Genomic DNA, 19,688 nt, shown 5'->3' with positions numbered 1-19,688 from the left:
AGTAAAAGTGGAGAAATGTAGGAATGGTAATTCCTACCATTCAATAAATTACCTCCTGGGAATGGTAGGAGGTGGTTTTCCAAGGTTGTCAATAGTAGTATAATAGTAAATAGTCAATAGTAATAGGTTGGCAGGGTTGTCAAGGACACTACTGACACTATGCTACTGCAACAGGATCTGGAAAGGTTGAGCAGATGGGCTGAGAGGTGGCAAATGAAGTTTAACATTGACAAATGTAAAGTACTACATATGGGAAACAGCAACCCCAGAGCAACGTATCAACTCTGTGGTACTACACTGACAGTGGTAGAGAATGAAAGGGACCTGGGGGTGGTTGTGCAGGCAGATATGAAGTTTTCTGAGCAGTGCAGACGAGCTGCAAGAGTAGCTCATGGTGTATTGTCGATGATATATAGGAATTTTTCTAGCAGGGATAAGGAGGTGATTATTCCCTTGTATAAGGCAATGGTCAGGCCACACCTAGAGTACTGTATACAGGTCTGGAGGCCTCATTTCAAGAAGGATGTAGAGATGCTGGAATGAGTACAGAGAAGGGCAACAAGATTAGTGAATGGAACAAAGGGGTGCTCTTACGAAGAAAGGCTTAAGTTTTGCAAATTACAGTGTCTGAAGAATAGGCACCAGCGAGATGATCTGATAGAGGTGTATAAAGCCTTGAATGGTTTGAGCATGATCAATGCCGATGGGATTCTTCCTCTTGCTCAGAATAATCACCTGAGAGGGCATAAATTCAAATTGAGGAAAGACGGATGTAGGATAGACGTGAGGAAATTTGTCTTTAGCCAGCGGGTGGTTGGTTGGTTGGTGGAACAGACTTCCATCCCTTGCCGTGGAAGTTGATAGCCTAAATAAGTTTAAGGCTCATCTCGACAGGTATTTCGAATGAACAGAGGGGTGAAGTGGAAGTGGTATTTTTTATTTATTTATTTTTTTTTTGGCTGATGCTGCATAAGCTTGCTTTCTTGCATCAAATGCCTCTACTAATGCTAGTGCTAGTAGTAGTAGTGGCAAATGATGCAAGAAAGCAAGCTTATATAGTATTGGCCAAAAAAAAAAAAACTACATGCTTCTTTCATTCATACTCTCCAAGAATTTGCCTAGTTCTTCCTCAAATTTATTTAAACCATTCACTTCCACAACAATAGATGGAAGCCTGTTCTAACAACCAACCAACCACCCACTGGCTGAAGACAAACTTCCACACATCCATCCTTCTCAACTTTATGCCCCTCATGTGTGTGGTCTCAGCAAGAGGAAGAACGCCATTCATTTATCTTATTCAATCCATTCTAGGACTCAAACACCTGAATCAGATCACCCCACTGAAGCCTTTCTAGGTAAGATCACCTTTTATTCCCTCACCAATCTGGTTTTTAGTATGGATTTTCCTTGGTTTTGTTTAAAACTTCTTCAACCCAGCTTTGAAGTAGCCTCATTGACTTTTGTTAGGCCACTTCCTCAGCTGGAATGATTGCACAAACAAGCATCCTTTATGAATGTTCCCTATCATTGCAGAATTAGGTCTACTCAGTGGCTTATTTTTAAACTATATTTGAAATTTATATATAGTTAACTGCAGATAACCAAAGTATGCACTGCATCTTCTCAGGATTGGTAAATTCTGCCATGTTCATCATCATCAGCCATTTTCAATCCACTGCAGGATGAAGGCCTCTCCAGCAAATTTCCAGTTCCTTCTGTTTTGAGCACTGGCCATCCATTTACTACCCACAAACTCATGAATTTCATCTATCCAACTCTGCCTTTGTCTTCCAGGTTTTCTTCTAGCTCCTCTTGGGTACTATTCTGTTATTTTCTTAGTCCATCTGTCATCATGTCTCCGAGCTATGTGTCCTGCCCAAGACCATTTTAGTTCTTTAGTTTTGATAAGAATGTCCTTTATTTGAGTTTGCTGCCTAATCCATATGTTTCTCTTCTTATCCAACAGTCTGATTCCCAATATAATTCGTTCCATTCTTCGCTGTGTAGTTCTCAGCTTCTCTTCCATTCTTTTGGTGAGTGCCCAAGTTTCACTTCCATAAGTTATGGTGGGGAGTATACAATGGTTCATTATTTTACGTTTCAGACAAACTGGGATATTGCTGTTCAGTATGTGACTATATTTCCTGAATGCTATCCATCCAAAATTTATTCTTCTCTTGATTTCCAGCCATTTATCATTATTACAGCTAATAACTTGTCCCAGATAAGTATATGACTCCACCTTTTCAATTACTGCTCCTTCAATCATTATTTCCCTTTCTGTGGCATACTTGTTCATCATTACTTTTGTTTTAGCCATATTCATCTTTAGTCCAAAATCCTTACTAGCTGTGCATAACTGATTAAGATTTTCCTCTAATTCTTTGGAATCGTAGCTTATGACCACAATGTCATCTGCAAATCGTAAATGGTTTAGGTACTCTCCATTCACATTGACTCCTTTCTGCGACCAGTCTAATCTTCTGCCATGTTACAGTTTTGCAATTATGCTGCCATCTACTTCAGATCCAATTTTCTGGTTGGTGAATAAAAACTTGAAGACATCCGCTATCATCTGGAAGTGGTTTCATATTGTATTGTGTATCCTATTCTCATAATAACATAAAAGGAGGTTTGTGGATGTGGAAAAAAAATATCTACGCAGTCCTTTGATGTGTTTTTTTTTTTTTTTTTTTAAATGAAATATATTATAGCTCTATTTTCACACTTTTTTTTGTATGTACATTATAAAACCAAATGCTGTACAGACTTTTATAGTAATTTTTACTTTAGCAATATAGTATTTATATACATATAATATACTATATAGTAATATAGTATTTATATATATATAATATACTATATAGTAATATAGTTTTTATATATAGTTTGTATTTAATATAGTACCTTTTTTTTTTTTCTTTAAATTCTGAAAACAGTATTTGTCAGTTTGGCAATTTTATTGCCTTGTAATATGATGCACAATAGGTGCTTCATTGGATAGCTCAAATAAATTTGTGAACATTTGTTACCAGTAGTGGTGAGCATATTAACAGCATTATTGTGCTGTTAATATGCTCATTGTGAATAATCTATGGCCATCACAAGTATATTTAGTATTTATGGTAATGACCTTGATTTGCCTTCATTGAAAATGCACATGTGTGTGTCAATTACGGTTGAAAGTGTCCTGTCTAGGGAGGTCAAAAATATCAAGGTAAGAGGACACATTTAGAGAGAATTAGTTTTGGAGAGATCACCTAACATGTAATTTCTAATACTTCTAATATAATTGATAAATACTATATCACTATAATTATGAAAATCTGTATTTTTTTATATGTATACTGCTTTATAATTTTTCATGTATTATGATTTCTGAATGATTATTAGTAGATACATTTTTTTTGTTTGTTTTGTTTCAGATACCATATGAGTTTCAGAAGGATCCAAAAATGATGTCTAAAAAAGAAATAGATAATACTCTAACAGTGATTTTTCTTGCAGAAGTCCAGGTTAGTTTTCAATTATATATTTAATACTTTTACTATGGTTTAATTATTATTCATAACAACCTAATAAAGGAATCTGAAAGCATTGATGTTTTCAGAGAAGCTCTTTGTCTTTACAAGTAACCAGGGATTGTATGTAATGATTTTTTGGTGAAGTGCATAGTAAGTGCTCAGGGTTGCCAATGTTTCAGAATTTTTTTCTGAACATATTTTTACATAATATTGTGTAAACATATTTCTGTTAGATATTTTTACACAAATTGAAGATGAATGTTTAATTTGAAAATTAATAAACATTAATCATCAAAAATGTGATTAGCGGGTGGTTGATTGCTGGAACAGACTTCCATCAATCACTGTGGAAGTTAATAGCTTAAATAAATTCAAGCAAGACATGGACAAACTTTTGGAGCAAATGGATGGGTGAAATGGGAAGGAATTTTTTGGTTAATGCTGTATAAGCTTGCTTTCATGCATCATATGCCTCTACTAATGCTAATGTTTTTTGAAAAATGTAGCTTCAACAAAGAATATGGAATATTCCATTATGTATTTTCTGGAGATAGAATTAAATAATACTAATAATTATTATTAAGGTTATTATATTAAAACCACTTTTATAACACGTGAAAATTAACAGGCTGTTTATTAGGCTGTTTGCCTACATTACTATACATTAATATGACGTTTTGGGTATCTTACTGATAACCATCATCAGACCGAGCTGTTGGGGGACCGAAAAATCGAAAGAGTTACAAATTTGAAAATTTTAGAATATTATAATTATCAGTAATCACAGTTACCAATTTATGATTACAATTACCAATATTAAAATTACCAGTATTCCAATTACAATTAACAAAATTATGGTTAGATAATTACAAAGAGATTGAATTCTTACCTTCCGACAGACTCCTCTTGCTAATGCTCCTAGAAACCAGGTGTGCACATAGGCAAGAGGCCTGCCAGCAGGTAATTTATAGGAGGTGGATTAACTCCATTAGCCAATAGGAATCTAAGGAAGTGCATCCAGTTGACACGGGTGGACAGTGCAGTGTTGAGTCAGTCGTGCACCGGAAAAGTAAAATTGAGAGTAGGAGTGTGTTGTAGGTCTAATGACTCTGATGAGTATAATGAACAGCTGTACAGAGAAATGCAGTGGGCCAGTAAATCAGATTGTCTTATAAAGGGGGATTTTAATTTCCCAGATATTGACTGGAACTTGTTGGTTGATCACTCATACACTAGCAATTTTTTATGGATTTATTGGATGATTGTTTCCTACAGCAGCATGTTCAGTACACAACCAGAGGGAGTAATACTCTTGATCTGATTATTAGTAGTGATTCTTCATGCATTAAGAATTTGTAGATAAAGCAACCACTAGATGGCAGCGATTACAGTGTGGTGCTGATGTGAGATTTACAATCTACCATTTGGGTAAAGGGAAGGGTTTTTGCTTTTGTAAAAGTGACTAGGGTGGTCTGAGGCAGTTTTTAAATTCTATAGAGTGGGACCAACTGATGATGTTACCAACAGCAAATTCTAAATGGGAAGCATTCAAAGAATTAATCTTGGAAACTATTGGTCTTTTTATACCAACTTAGAAATATTGTTCAAAGTTTAGACCTAAATGGATGTTAGATGAACTAATGAGACATGTAGCAGAGAAGAAAACTGCATAGGATACATATAAATTAACAAGTGACACATAAGCCTATGGTAGATATAAGCTGGTCTGTAATCAAATCACAAAGGAGGTTAGGCAGGAAAAGGTAGATTACTATAAATCCTTGGGAAAGGATGCAAAGAAAAACAGCAAAGAATTCTTTACTTATGTAAACTCTAGAAGGAAGGGGATGAATCAGATTGGTCCACTTGATATCAATGGTTCAACTATTGATCCTGCTCAAATAGCTGACAAACTGAATGAGTATTTTGCATCTACATTTACACTAGAGGAGTTATTCAGGGAGGGGAATGCCATAGGTGTATTAAACTCTGGCAGTGAGCTAAATGATTTTGTAATAACTGAGAGCAAAGTGGAGGAGAAATTGTTGAAGTTAAACAAAAGAAAGGCACCTGGGGTAGATGGGATCTATGCAGTTATATTTAAAGGTGGCTACAAAGGAAGTAAGCAAATCCTTAGCCATAATTATGAGAGCTTCATAATTGGACTCAGGTGAGGTACCCATAGACTAGAGATGTGCAAATGTGACCCCAATTCACAAAGCAGGATCAAAGGCTGACACAGTAATTATAGACCTGTGAGTTTAGCTTCTGTTCCAGGAAAATTAATGGAGGCACTGGTTAAAGAACCACTGCAGGATCATCTAGACAAGACTTCAGTTATAGCTCAGACACAGCATGGTTTTGTTAAGGGGAAGTCTTGCCTGACCAATTTGATTGGATACTATGATGCAGTCACAAAAGAGCTGGATGCACGGAATAACTTTGATATTATATACTTGGATCTTAGAAAGGCTTTTGATACTGTTGCACATGGAAGACTGCTGCACAAATTGGATCAGTGTGGCATTGGAGGCAAAGTGCTCCAATGGATAAAGGGGTGGTTGAGGGGGAGAAGACAGAGAGTGGTAATCAATGGACACTGCTCATCGTGGACTAATATTATTGGTGGAATCCCTCAGGGTTCAGTGTTGGGACCATTATTGTTTTCTGTATTTATAAATAATATTGATGATGATATATCAAGCTTAATCGTCACGTTTGTAGACAATACAAAAGTTGGCAGGGTTGTTAAGGACACTACTGACGCTATGCTGCTGCAACAGGATCTGGAAAGGTTGAGCAGATGGGCTGAGAGGTGGCAAATGAAGTTTAACATTGACAAATGTAAAATACTACATGTTTGTTTGTTATTTGATTTTTAGGAGCATTAGCAACTAAGGCCATATTGCTCCGGGATAAGCGGTGGTCATTCCCTGACCTTTCCGTATTTGGTGGTGAGGGGCTCGAACCCCGGTCTAATCAAGAAGCGTGTGCTACGCACTGCTGCTCCTTCCCACCTGGCTACGGAGGCGCCTAAAAATACTACATATGGGAAACAGCAACCCCAGAGCAACATATCAACTCTGTGGTATTACACTGACAGTGGTAGAGAATGAAAAGGACCTGGGGGTTATTGTGCAGGCAGATATGAAGTTCTCTGAGCAGTGCAGATGGCCTGCAAGAGTAGCTCATGGTGTCTTGTCAATGATATACAGAAATTTTTCTAGCAGGGATAAGGAGGTGATTATTCCCTTGTATAAGGCAATGGTCAGGCCACACCTTGAGTACTATATACAGGTCTGGAGGCCTCATTTCAAGAAGGATGTAGAGCTGCTGGAACGAGTACAGAAAAGGGCAACAAGATTAGTGAATGGAACAAAGGGTTGCTCTTACGAAGAAAGGCTTAAGTTTTGCAAATTACAGTGTCTGGAGACTAGGCACTGCCGAGGTGATCTGATAGAGGTGTATAAAGTCCTGAATGGTTTGAGCATGCTGAATGCTGATGGGATTCTTCCTCTTGCTCAGAATAATCACCTGAGAGGACATAAACTCAAATTGAGGAAAGACAGCTGTAGGATAGATGTGCGGAAATTTGCCTTTAGCCAGCAGGTAGTTGGTTGGTGGAACAGACTTCCATCCCTTGTTGTGGAAGTTGATAGCCTAAATAAATTTAAGGCTTAGCTGGACAGGTATTTTGAACGAACTGAGGGGTGAAGTGGAAGTTGTTTTTTTTTTTTTTTTTTTTTTTTGGCTGATACTGCATAAGCTTGCTTTCTTGCATCATATGCCTCTACTAATGCTAATGTAATTACATACCTGTTAATTTAATTTCTGTTCTGGGGAAATTAATGGAGGCAATGGTTAAAGAAGCACTGCAGGATCAACTAGACAAGACTTCAGTTATAATTTGGATGCAGCATTGATTTGTTAAGGGAAAGTCTAGTCTGACCAATTTGATTCAATACTATAATGTGATTACAAAGGAAATATAATCAAACATCAAGAATTTGATGTTTATTCAAGAAATTATAATATGTACATGTTTGGTCTTAATGATGGTTGTGATGCTTTGGGGAATAGTTCACTATAATAAATAGTTGATATTTTGCTCCTCTCTTCCTCCTCCTTTAAAGCAGTCTTCAACTATAAACTTACAGAAGGAGCATGTTTGCCATCAGTGGTGTATTATCCTATAGGCAAAAAAGACATCTGCCTAGGACCGCAATCAGTGGGGGCCCCCAAAACCACTGTATCAAAAACTCATTGCTATTCTTTACTAATATTTTTAAGTGATTTTTTATTGGAAACTGAACTTTCTACCTGCAGAGGTCAATGAACTTTTCTTGAAGATGAAAATTACGTTTTTTTTCCAAAAATGGTTTTACCGATTTTGATGAAATTTTATATTTAGTTTTTTTGTGATATTTGTTTGTTTTTTTCACAATAAAATGAAATTGAAAATGTTCTTTATTAGTTTTTCCTTTAGATGGGGACACCAAATTCTATTTTGCTTTGGGCCCCATGAAGGTATAACACGCCACTGTTTGCCATGCCCATTAGCATTAGCATTAGTAGAGGCATTGATGCAAGAAAGCGAGCTTATGCAGCATCAGCCAAAAAAAAAAAAAAAAGAAAAAAAAAAAGAAATAAAAAATAACCATCAGAGTCATTAGGCCTATAGCACACTCTTACTCTCAATTTTGATCTCCCAATGCTTATGTCACACCAAACTGACTCGACACTGCACTGTCCAGCGATGTCGACCAGCTTCACTTCCTTGGATTTTATGTATTTCTTAACTAATAGCATAACCCCTCCTCCCTTCCTATCCTGTCTATCCTTTCTGTAGACGTTGTACTCCCCAAATTCCAGTTCGGCATTCCTTATATCTGTGTGACACCACATCTCTTAAATTCCAACAATATCTGCCTTTGATGTTTTGAGCAATACCTCAAATTCATCAAATTTATTTACCAAACTCCTAGCATTGGTGTACACGCAAGTATACATGCACCTGTTCTTTTTCTTAGCTACCCTAACATAACACATGTGTTTACTTGTATCCCAATGATTCCCAGCAGTCTCTGAAATATCCTGCATCTTATTTTCCAGGCTGCTGCTCATTCCAATAGAAGCAGTGCAAGAATCACTTTAACAGTAACTACTGGCAAATGTGAATCTATTAGTCCTTGTATCCCCCCCAATCTAGCAGTTTTCCGACCCACCTAACACTGCCTCAATAGCATCAGCAAACATTCTTGCACCCTTTCTATTTAAGTGTATCCCATCCCTGTGGAAGCAGTCTCTCCTGTTAACAAGTACAGACCAGGCTGAAAAAAAAATTCTACCCATTGAGCCTTGCACAATCTTTCCAGGGCCGAATTGATCGACAGGGCTCTCATCATATAATCCCTCCTATCATGTCTGGGCAGAATTGCAGACACTTTCAAATTCAACCCTAATTCACGGCTTTTTTTCATCAGTGACCTGTACTTGTTAAGTAATTCCGCCGGTCTCCTACTCTTAATATCATTAGTGCCAACATGTACAACAATATCACCTTTCATGCCCTTAAAAGATGATATTCGCTCTACGTCATCAACCTTTGCCCCTAGCAGAGATACCCTGGTTCTGTTCCACCTATCCTTTTTACAAAGCATGTTTCTGGTATCCCTTATCTGGTATCCAGCTCATCCCAAAGATGTTCAAATGATTTAAGAGAGAACTTAGTGCCAACTATTCAGATTACATAAAATTTTTCTCCTTAAACCAGACCAGTGTTTACAAACCTAGTTTTGAGGTTCAGCGCATTAGTGTTACTGTTAATAAATAGGAGATTCATTTCTGCAGAATTATCACAACTGCAGAATGTCATTGGAGAATGTGGACATTGAAGATGCTAGCACTATAATTATAGATGCTGGCCCTGCATCATATTTCAGACTTCATTGTTGCACTCTGGTAATTAGTATTCTCCAACCCTACTTGGCCATATGACTTGAATGCCATTTGAGTCAGGCAATATGGGGTCAACCAGATCACTATTTGCAGAGATGATGTAACCATCATCTTCAAGTTTCAGTGATCTCTTCTCCATCTGTTTAACTTACAAATTGTTTCTTGAGTCTTGTATCACCAATTTTCTTCTATCTTTGAAAAATATGGAAGAAGGAAAATGGTGAGTCCAATTGTCAGATACCACACATCTGTTGTAGCCCATTACTTCAAATTACTAATGTAGTACCTGACAACTGGACCTCTTTGAAGCTCCATACACTGCATCTGTAATCTTATACTAACGGCTGTTAATATTTACAATATTATTACTATATTGTTAATTAATATTATTACAACATTGTTAATATTTACAATATTAACTTGGTACTTTTATAGTTGCATCTACTTCAAAAAGGGCCAGTTAAGCTAGTTTATTATTATAACTACATACAGGTAGAATGTCCAAATATTTTTTAAGATTTAGATTCCCTCCCACCCAGGTACTTCAGAACTTCTCTGAGTAGTGCTGTTAGATGATGAACTTAGCTCTCTTAATACTATTATATTTAAGTTAAAGTTAAACAGTATTTAACTTAATGCTTCTAATTCATTTGGCTATTTATTTACCAGCTATATGTTCAATATATGAATGAGTGCATTTTATGTTTAGCAACCGGTGGACTTTTGACTACCATATGTAAAATGTGCTCATTTGTACATTGAGTGCATATTGGAGAATCAAGCCACAATTACCAAATTTATTTCTGAAACTAGTATTGTATTAGATATGGTAGTCAAAAGAAAGTTTTTATTTCTAAATAAATAAACACTGTTTTTTCTCTCAACAGCCTGATCCCAGGAAGTTCTTTAATTAACTCCTAATGACTTTACAGCATTGGAGAGAATTAATAAACCATATCTTTGTATTGGCACTTGAAAAAAATAAATATTTATGAATAAATAAAATTTCATTACTCTATATTTTCATACCATATTTAATAGTGGAATAAGCTGTATAAATTAAAATAGAAAGATCTGAACAGCAGTAAAAAAATAACACATCTGTAGTTTATCTTTTGCCAGCTTCTCTATGTGTGCAATTGTTATTTCTGTATGCAGATATGTCTTAAGTAAAAATATGGAAACAAGAAGCTTGGGTGAAGGTAAAGAAAGCCTGCATGAGAAGCGTGCAAAAGTCCGATGAAATTTACCGGTAAAAGTACTTTGCCATAACGGCATTTGTATTTTTGCTCGCTCAGTAAACATACAGTGGGTGTTATCAGTCAGGAGTAGAAATTGAATCCCATGGGAGATTGAAACCCTCCCAAAGTGGAGGGGGTAACCTGACCTTTTTTCGTTAGAATCACTGATGGACTAGTGGATAAATTGTTTATTAAGAAAAAAAAGCAAAGGAAGCCCACACGAGAAGCACACAAACTTCGAAAAAGTTTACCGGTGAAACTACGTTACGAACATTTTTTACGATGCCAGAACTTCCAATATGGCTCTGTTCGTGATTCAGTTAGTTAATTCAGTTAGTGATTTTGCATTTATGGAAATTATTTGGAAATTATTAATTGCTTGTAATGTATAAATTTGGCACCCATGGTTTTTTTTCTAAATTCCAGCCGTCCTATTTTCTCTCTGTCCTTGTACAGCCAACTACCCTCAGAGAAATATTCAGGAAGTTCTAGATTTTTGAGGTTCTATTGTATTAGTTTCTTAGTTATACTTATGAGTGAATTTTTTTATTAAATTAATATTTAATGAGATTATATAAATAATTAATTCTTATTTAATTTTTGAAATCATTCATGTGTTCCCTTATTTATAGCTTGCAACATGGTTCACAGAGCATGATGTAAAGTTTCGGAAATTTATCATCCTGCAGATTACTAACCACCTCACTGAACGCAAAACTCATGTAAGTATTTTACAATCCAGAATCAGATATGCCAATGTTGATGGTTGGCTTCTTTTTTTTTTAAATCATACTGCAGACTATGAAAAGTGTTTTAGAAAAAATTTTGGTATTTCAATTTCTCGTGAATAGATATTATTATTATTGGAATTTTTAATGATGGAAGTCCATTTTTCACAGTAATCCTACTCATAAAAGATTTTGAACTTATAATATTTTCAGGCTGAACAAGTTGAGAGCTGGGGAAAGAAAGAACTTAATAATGCTTTTTGAAGATTGCAACTTTCAGAAAAGGCATACTAGAGAATGAGGCGAAGGTAAAGAAAGCCAACACATGAACCATGGGAAACTTACTGGACAAACTGGTTTGCTGCTAACGCAGTTTCTTCCTGCATTCTCGGTAACTGGATGGTGCATGTTATCGGTAGTGGCAGTAGAAGTCAAGAATGATATACTGATTGACAAGTAGGTGTGATGGATGATGTTATGTTAGGAAATATAAGGAAAAATAAGTATTTAAAGATGAAATGCACAAGGCATGATTATATATGGGTTTTGAGTAATTAACTGTATAATATTTGTGTAGACACACCATACTTTACCCATATTATTTATTATTATTAAAAGCCATATGGTGCAAGGAAGCCTAAGGCTTATGCTGCACCAGCCAAAAAAAAATTTGAATTACCCTAAGAGAAGAGAAGAGAAGAGAAGAGAGAGAGAGAGAGAGAGAGAGAGAGAGAGAGAGAGAGAGAGAGAGAGAGAGAGAGAAGTAGGAAGGAATCACCAAAAAAGAGAAGAATGATGATACCCAGCTCAGGACCCTGGGTGTGCCAAGCCCATACTAACCAAAATAAGGAAACCTTTTCTTATTATTTCCTAACCTAACCTTTAAAGTTAGGCAAGGAAACCTTTTCTTATTTCTTAATCTAAAATTTAAAGCCAGATTCTGAAATATAACAAAAAATAAAGAAACCATTTCCTTTTTTCATAACCTAACCTTAAAAACTTAAAAATAAATCAGTAATATATTTTTTTAATAGCAAAAACACTCATGAACTCTAATAATTTCCTTTTAATAATGAGAAAAAACTAATCATTATATTGTCTGTTGCCTACATGTCAATTGATAAATTGTTCTTGACTTCTACTTCTACTTCCACTATTGATAACATGCACTGTCTGTTTACCAAGAATGCAGGTAGAAACTGCACTAGAGGCAAACCAGTTTGTCCATTAAGTTTCTCGTAGCTTGCCTTTCTTGTGTGTGCTTTTTTTACCTTAGCCAAGAATGATTGTTCTAATGACAGAGTAGACGGAATGAATTTTGTGTATTTTATAGATGAATATTAAAGAAAAAATTATATGGTTGATTTCTTCATTAGCTTTAATAGAGGCATATGGTACAAGAAAGCAAGTTTAAACAGCATTAGCCAACCAAAACAAAAAAATAATAACCCCTTCCCATTTCACCCATCCATTCACTCCAAAAGTTTGTCCACTTCTTCCGTGAATTTATTTAAGCTATCAACTTCCATAACAATCAACCACCCACTGGCTAAAGGCAAATTTCCACGCATCTATTCAACAACTGTCTTTCCTCAATTTCAGTTTATGCCCCCTCAAGTTTGTAATCTGGGCAAGAGGAATAATCCCATCAGAATATTAAAGAAAAAATTATATGGTTGATTTCTTCATTAGCTTTAATAGAGGCATATGGTACAAGAAAGCAAGTTTAAACAGCATTAGCCAACCAAAACAAAAAAAATAATAACCCCTTCCCATTTCACCCATCCATTCACTCCAAAAGTTTGTCCACTTCTTCCGTGAATTTATTTAAGCTATCAACTTCCATAACAATCAACCACCCACTGGCTAAAGGCAAATTTCCACGCATCTATTCAACAACTGTCTTTCCTCAATTTCAGTTTATGCCCCCTCAAGTTTGTAATCTGGGCAAGAGGAATAATCCCATCAGCACTGAGCCTGCTCAATCCATTCAAGGCCTTATACCCCTCAATCAGATCACCTCGCAGGTGCTTACTCTCCAGATGCTGCGATTTGCAGAACCTAAGCCTTTCTTCGTAAAAGCAACCTTTTATTCCCCTTCTCTGTACTCGTTCTAGCAAATCTACATCCTTCCTAAGGTAATGTTTCCAGACCTGTACGCAGTACTCAAGGTGTGGCCTGACCATTGCCTTATACAAGGGGATAATCACCCTGCTAGCAAAATTCTTGTATATCATTAACAAGACCCCCCATAACCTATTCTGGTAGCCTGTCTACACTGCTCAGAACTTTATATCTGACTGCACAATTACCCCCACGTCTCTTTCATTCTCCATTACCCTGAGTATAACACCACCTGGGTGGTACATTTCTCTGGGGTTACTGCTACCCATATGCAGTACTTTGCACTTGTCAATGTTAAACTTCATTTGCCACTTCTCAGCCCATCTGCCCAACTTTTCCAGATCCTGTTGCAGCAGCATGCTGTCATTACTGTTATTAATAACTCTGCCAACCTTTGTATCATCCGCAAACTTTGACATTAAGCTTGATATGCCTTCATCAATATTATTGATAAATATACAAAACAACAATGGGCCCAACACAGAACCCAAGGGGACACCGCTAATAACATTAGTCTAAAAGAGCAGTGTCCATATCTTACCACTCTCAGTCTTCTCCCATTCAACCATCTTTTTATCCATTGTAGCAACTTGCCCTTAATGCCATGCCATACTCTCCAGTTTGTACGGTAGTCTTCCATGTGCAACAGTATCAAAAGCTTTCCTGAAATCTAAGTATATGATATCAAAATTATTTTTTGCATCCAGTTCCTTTGAGACCATGTCACAGTATCCAATGAAATTGGTCAGACAAGACTTCCCCTTAACAAACCCATGCTGTGTCTGAATTGTTACTGCAGTCTTGTCTAGATGATCCTGTAATGCTTCTTTAACCAGTGATTCCATTATTTTCCTTGGAACAATATTCTAACTAACAGGTCTGTAATTACTCGTGTCACCCTTTGATCCCCCTTTTAGACTTCCCCTGAGTCCAAGGATGCTCTCATAATTATGGCTAAGGGTTTGCTTACTTCCTTTGCCACCTCCTTTAATATAACTGGATAGGTCCCATCCACCCCAGGTGCCTTTCTTATGATTAACTTCAATAATTTCTCCTCCAATTTGCTCTCATTTGTTACAAATCATTTAACTCCCTGTCAGAGTTTGATAAACATCTGGCCTTCTCCTCCTTGAATAACTCCCCATGTGTGAATGTAGATACAAAATACACATGTACAATGGATAAAAGGATGGTTGAATGGGAGAAGACTGAGAGTGGTAAGATATGGACACTGCTCTTTTAGACTAATGTTATTAGCGGTGTCCCCTTGGGTTCTGTGTTGGGCCCATTGTTGTTTTGTATATTTATCAATAATATTGATGAAGGCATATCAAGCTTAATGTCAAAGTTTTCATTTAGTTTGGCAGCTATCTGAGCAGGATCATCAACAGTTGAACAACCAACATCAAGTGGACCAATCTTATTCATCCCCTTCCTTCTAGAGTTTACATAAGTAAAGAACTCTTTGTTTTTCTTTGCATCCTTTGCCAAAGATTTCTCGTAATCTGCCTTTGCCTGCCTAACCTCCTTTGTGACTTGGTTACAGACCAGCTTATATCTATTATAGGCTTTCATGTCACATATTAATTTATATGTATCCCATGCATTTTTCTTCTCTGCCACATGTCTCATTAGTTAATCTGACATCCATTTAGGCCTAAACCCTGAACAATATTTCTTAGTTGGTAAGAAAAGCCTAGTACCTTCCAAGATTAATTCTTTGAATGCTTCCCGTTTTGTTTGTTTGTTATTTGATTTTTAGGAGCATTAGCATCTAAAGTCATGTTGATCCGGGGATATGCGGTGGTCATTCCTTGACCTTTCCGCATCCTCCATATTTGGTGGTCACGGGTTCGAACCCCTGTGTAATGAAGAAGTGTGTGCTACGTACTGCTGCTCCTGCCCACCTGGCTATGGAGGTACCTCCCGTTTTGAATTTGCTGTTGGTAAGATCATCAGTTGGTCCCACCGTATAGAATTTAAATACTGTCTTAGACCACCATAGTTACCTGTACGAAAGCAAAAACCCTTCCCTTTACCCCTGATGGTAGTTACCTCTTTGAGTAAATCCCACTTCAACACACTGTGATCACTGCCACCTAGTGGTTTCTTTATCTGCAGATTCTTAATGCATGAAGAATCACTACTGATAATCAGATCAAGAGTATTACTCTCTCTGGTTGCCTCTCGAACATGTTGGTGTAGAAAACAATCATCCAATAAATCCACAAAAGTCTTTCTAGTGTGTGAGTGAATTCCAGTCAATATCTGGAAAATTAAAATCCACCATTATAAGACACTGATTTACTGGCCCACTCTATATATCTCTGTACAGTTGTTTATTATACTCATCAACTTCATTAAGCCTATAACGCACTCCTACTCTCAATTTTGCTTTCCCAGTGCTTATGTCACACCAAACTGACTTGACACTGCACTGTCCAGCCATGTCAACTGGCTGTACTTCCTTGGATTTTATGTTTTAACCAGTAGCATAACACCTTCTCCTTTCCTTCCTATCCTTCCTGTACACAATGTACTTCCCAAATTTCAGTTCTGCATTCCTTATATCTGTGTGACACCACGTCTCTGATATCCGAACAATATCTGCCTTTGATGCAGAGGCAGATCAAGCCAAGTGGGGGGCCCCAAGCAGTAAAAATTTCGAGGTCCTCAAACTCAAGTTAGAAAAAAAAATTTTCAAGAAAACTCTCATTAAATTATTAACAAAAAATAAAAAGTAATCAAAAATTTCATACCATAACACGTTAAATGAATTTCTTAAAAACATATTTTTTACATGAATTTCCGTCTTGCTTTATTTCTTGCAAATTCGTCAATTATTTTTGCAGTGTCAATTCGGCTTAAAATTTCCTGCTCTATATACAGAATGGCCATATTATTTAATCTTTCTTCTCCCATAGTACTCCTTAAATAATTTTTTGCATGCTTTAAAACAGAAAATGATCTTTCTCCTGATGCATTAGATAAAGGAATTGTTAAAAAAAATTTCAATAATATTTCAACATTCGGAAATGTGCAAGACATTTCTTTGGCAGCTCGATAGATGTCTGGTGTGGTTTTTATCGTGTCCTCGTTTTCTTTTAGAAATATTAAAAAATGGTCAAATTCATCTTCAAAATTACAAACATCAATGTCATTTTTGTAAATATCCTTAAACTTTTTTATTGCGTTCTTTTTTTCTTCTATTGATAAATTCCAATAAAAAAATATTCGAAAAGGCTCTACAACAACAACTTCATACGTCTGAGTTCTTCGAGATAGTTCTGCCTTGGTGTTATCACATATGACATAAAATGAATTGACTATGAAATTTTCTCTTATTGTAAATTCATGTCCGACTTTTTTGTTTTCATCAAAAAACATTTTTCTCTTTTGTTGTCTGCGAGTTTGTCCATCTTCCACATTAAATGATAGCCCCGATAAATCAGTTGCCTCTTTTTCAACTTTTTCAAATTCTTCTCTGAAATTATTGATAAAATTTTCTAATGACTTCAGTAGGGTAGAACTGATTGCAGTGATTTACTAGTAGCATTTATTCTTTGTAAAATAGTATTCCAAATCACTGTCATTAGGGCGGTTTCATATTTGTCCATTTTTTTCAGAAGTGAAGTCGCCTCCACTATGGTAACTTTTTTTTCTTCTTCTGAATTTCAAATTTCAGTTAAAACCTCTTTTACATGGGTGAAACCAAGTTTTATAGCTAATACAGTATCTGCTCTTGCTGACCATCTTGTACTAGAAACTCTTTTCACTGTGACGGAATGTTTACACATTTCTAGATTTCTGGTTAAAATTTTCCAGCGATGGGTTAACGCAGAAAGAAATGTGAATAAATTCTGCACAAACATAAAACACTCAATTGCAGCGCTACAACTTTCTGCAGCAAAATTTCCAATTAAATTTAAGGAATGATTAGCACACAGAATAAAAACTGCACTTGGACTATGTTCTTTAATACGTGCTTGCAAACCTGAGTACTTCCCTGATATATTAAAAGCATTATCAAATGATTGTCCTCTACAGTTTTTAATATTCACTCCTAATTTTATTAAAGTTTGCAAAACTTCTTGTTCCAAATATGAAGACGTGTGTTTATCTATGGGAATGAATTCCACAAATCTTTCCATTATATTACCACAGGATGAAACATACCTTATCACAAAAGTTAGTTGATCAACATGCGAAACATCAGGAGTGGAATCAACAATTATACTATAATAAGTCGCAGATATGATTTCTTCAATTATTTCCGCTCTTACTTGATTTCCAATAAGACCTACAAATTCGTCACAAATAATATGAGATAAATAGTTTACATTTCCTCGTCCTTGGTTGGCATATTTTTGTAGATGTAACTGGGGAGTGTCTTGAGAGAGACTGCCTAACTGTTACCTGGAATTCCAACCACATTCTTCAACCATCCCCGAGGCAACCCTTTGTTTTTATTCTTCCAGGAAGTATTGACCATTGGGAGCCTTTCAAGTGTATGAGCCAAAGGGCTTATCCTTTGTCTAATCTTGGGTTGTTTCTTTTCATTCTCATTTACTTAATCCATGGAATGTTGACCCTTGGGATTTCAACTTTTCCGGCATGCGGGACAAAAGGCTTACTCCTCTTCTATTGTTGGGATGTTTATTCGTTTTTATTCAGGTTTACTAATTCCTGGCATGCTGGACAAGAGGCTCCTTTTTAGGGTTCCGTAAAAGTAGAAAAGGAACCCTATTAGTTTCGTCATTCTGTCTGTCTGTCTGTCAGGATGTCAGAGCCACTTTACTCCTAAACTAGAAAAGTTACAAACATGAAATTTTTACCATATATGTAGTCCTCTGACTGCATATCAGAAATCATATTGAAATTTGAATCAGATTATTATTTTTGGAGTAGTCGTTCAAAAACCTTGAAAAATTGCTCGTTTTGTCGCTGAAAATTTATGACCAGAAAAACGGTCATAATTCGGAAAATACAAGAGATATCAATATCGTTGTTATTTGTCATTGATCAGCACACATTAAGCTAATTTGGAGATTTTTTTTCAGAATTTTCTGCCCAGTGGTTACGAAATGCCATTAGGTACAATGAATGTCAAAAAATGAAAACTTTCACGCCCTCCCACACTGTCATTTTTTAGTGAATAAAATTTTAAAAAATTCAGACTTATTCTACGTAATGAGATCTTTACAACCATATATTACACTTTAAGAAAAAAAAAGTATTTTTTTTTTCAAAGATCCGCCATTTTTACCCTTTGATTGTCGCATTTCGTAACCACTGGACATAAAATTCTGAAAAAAATCTATAAATTACTGTAGAGTCTCCCGACCAACGATAATTAAGAAATTATTGATATCTCTTATATTTTCCGAATTATGATCGTTTTTCTTACAAAAAAATCTCATTATGAAAAATAGCAGCCTGTCAGGGCAATTTACTTTTAAACTAAAAAAAATTACAAACCTCAAATTTTTATTTTATATGTAGCCCTCTTTCCGCATATCATAAATCATATTTAAATTTAAATCAAATTATTATTTTGGGAGGGGTCGATTTTTTTTGTGTAATTAAAAAAATATATATTTACTTAATTTGGGCCTATTTATGCTATACTGGTTTCATCCCCTGATGTCTAGTTAAAAGTTAGAATCCCGCCAAAACTCAAATAAATTCCCTTAAAAAGCTTAAATAATACCGCGTTATAGGAGGGTTGATTGTATACAAAAAAACAATTTTCCTCGAATCCTAATGAAAAGACATTTTAAGACCTCGGGCCCCTTAGTATTCTGGGCCCTACCGCTTAATCTGCCTCTGCTTTGATGACCAGCACTTAAAATTCATCAAATTTATTTACTATACTCCTAGCATTGGTGTGTATGCAAGTGCACATGCACCTGTTCTTACTCTTAGTTACTCTAACACAGCCCATATATTAAATATATATGTAAATGTGTATTAAATATGATATATAAATTGGAAGAATAATAGATGTAATCAACCACTTAATGTTTGACTTTTTTCAAAGAAAATGTTCCAAAACTATCACCTTTCCAAAAACTGGTTGGTTTATGGGATTGTCGTGTCTGTGTCTAGTA

At 35.9% G+C, this 19,688-nt stretch overlaps 1 protein-coding gene across 1 annotated transcript in view; it reads left to right on the top strand.

Annotated features, from left to right (window-relative positions):
• LOC150086832 (uncharacterized) overlaps positions 1-19,688 on the top strand; it is a 163,481-nt gene that overhangs the window by 87,786 nt on the left and 56,007 nt on the right. Inside the window, exons 5-6 of the mRNA XM_090372774.1 lie at positions 3,429-3,518; positions 11,359-11,448. Coding sequence (XP_090228900.1) covers positions 3,429-3,518; positions 11,359-11,448 — 180 coding nt within the window. The remainder of the gene's footprint in view (positions 1-3,428; positions 3,519-11,358; positions 11,449-19,688) is intronic.

The sequence above is a fragment of the Mastigoproctus giganteus genome, chromosome 4 (assembly GCF_048544385.1).
Source record: "Mastigoproctus giganteus isolate SK-2022 chromosome 4, ASM4854438v1, whole genome shotgun sequence".
NCBI classification, from domain to species: Eukaryota; Metazoa; Arthropoda; class Arachnida; order Uropygi; family Thelyphonidae; genus Mastigoproctus; species Mastigoproctus giganteus.
Note: the sequence above shows the minus strand (reverse complement) of the source record. Positions and strands in the feature narration are given on the sequence as shown.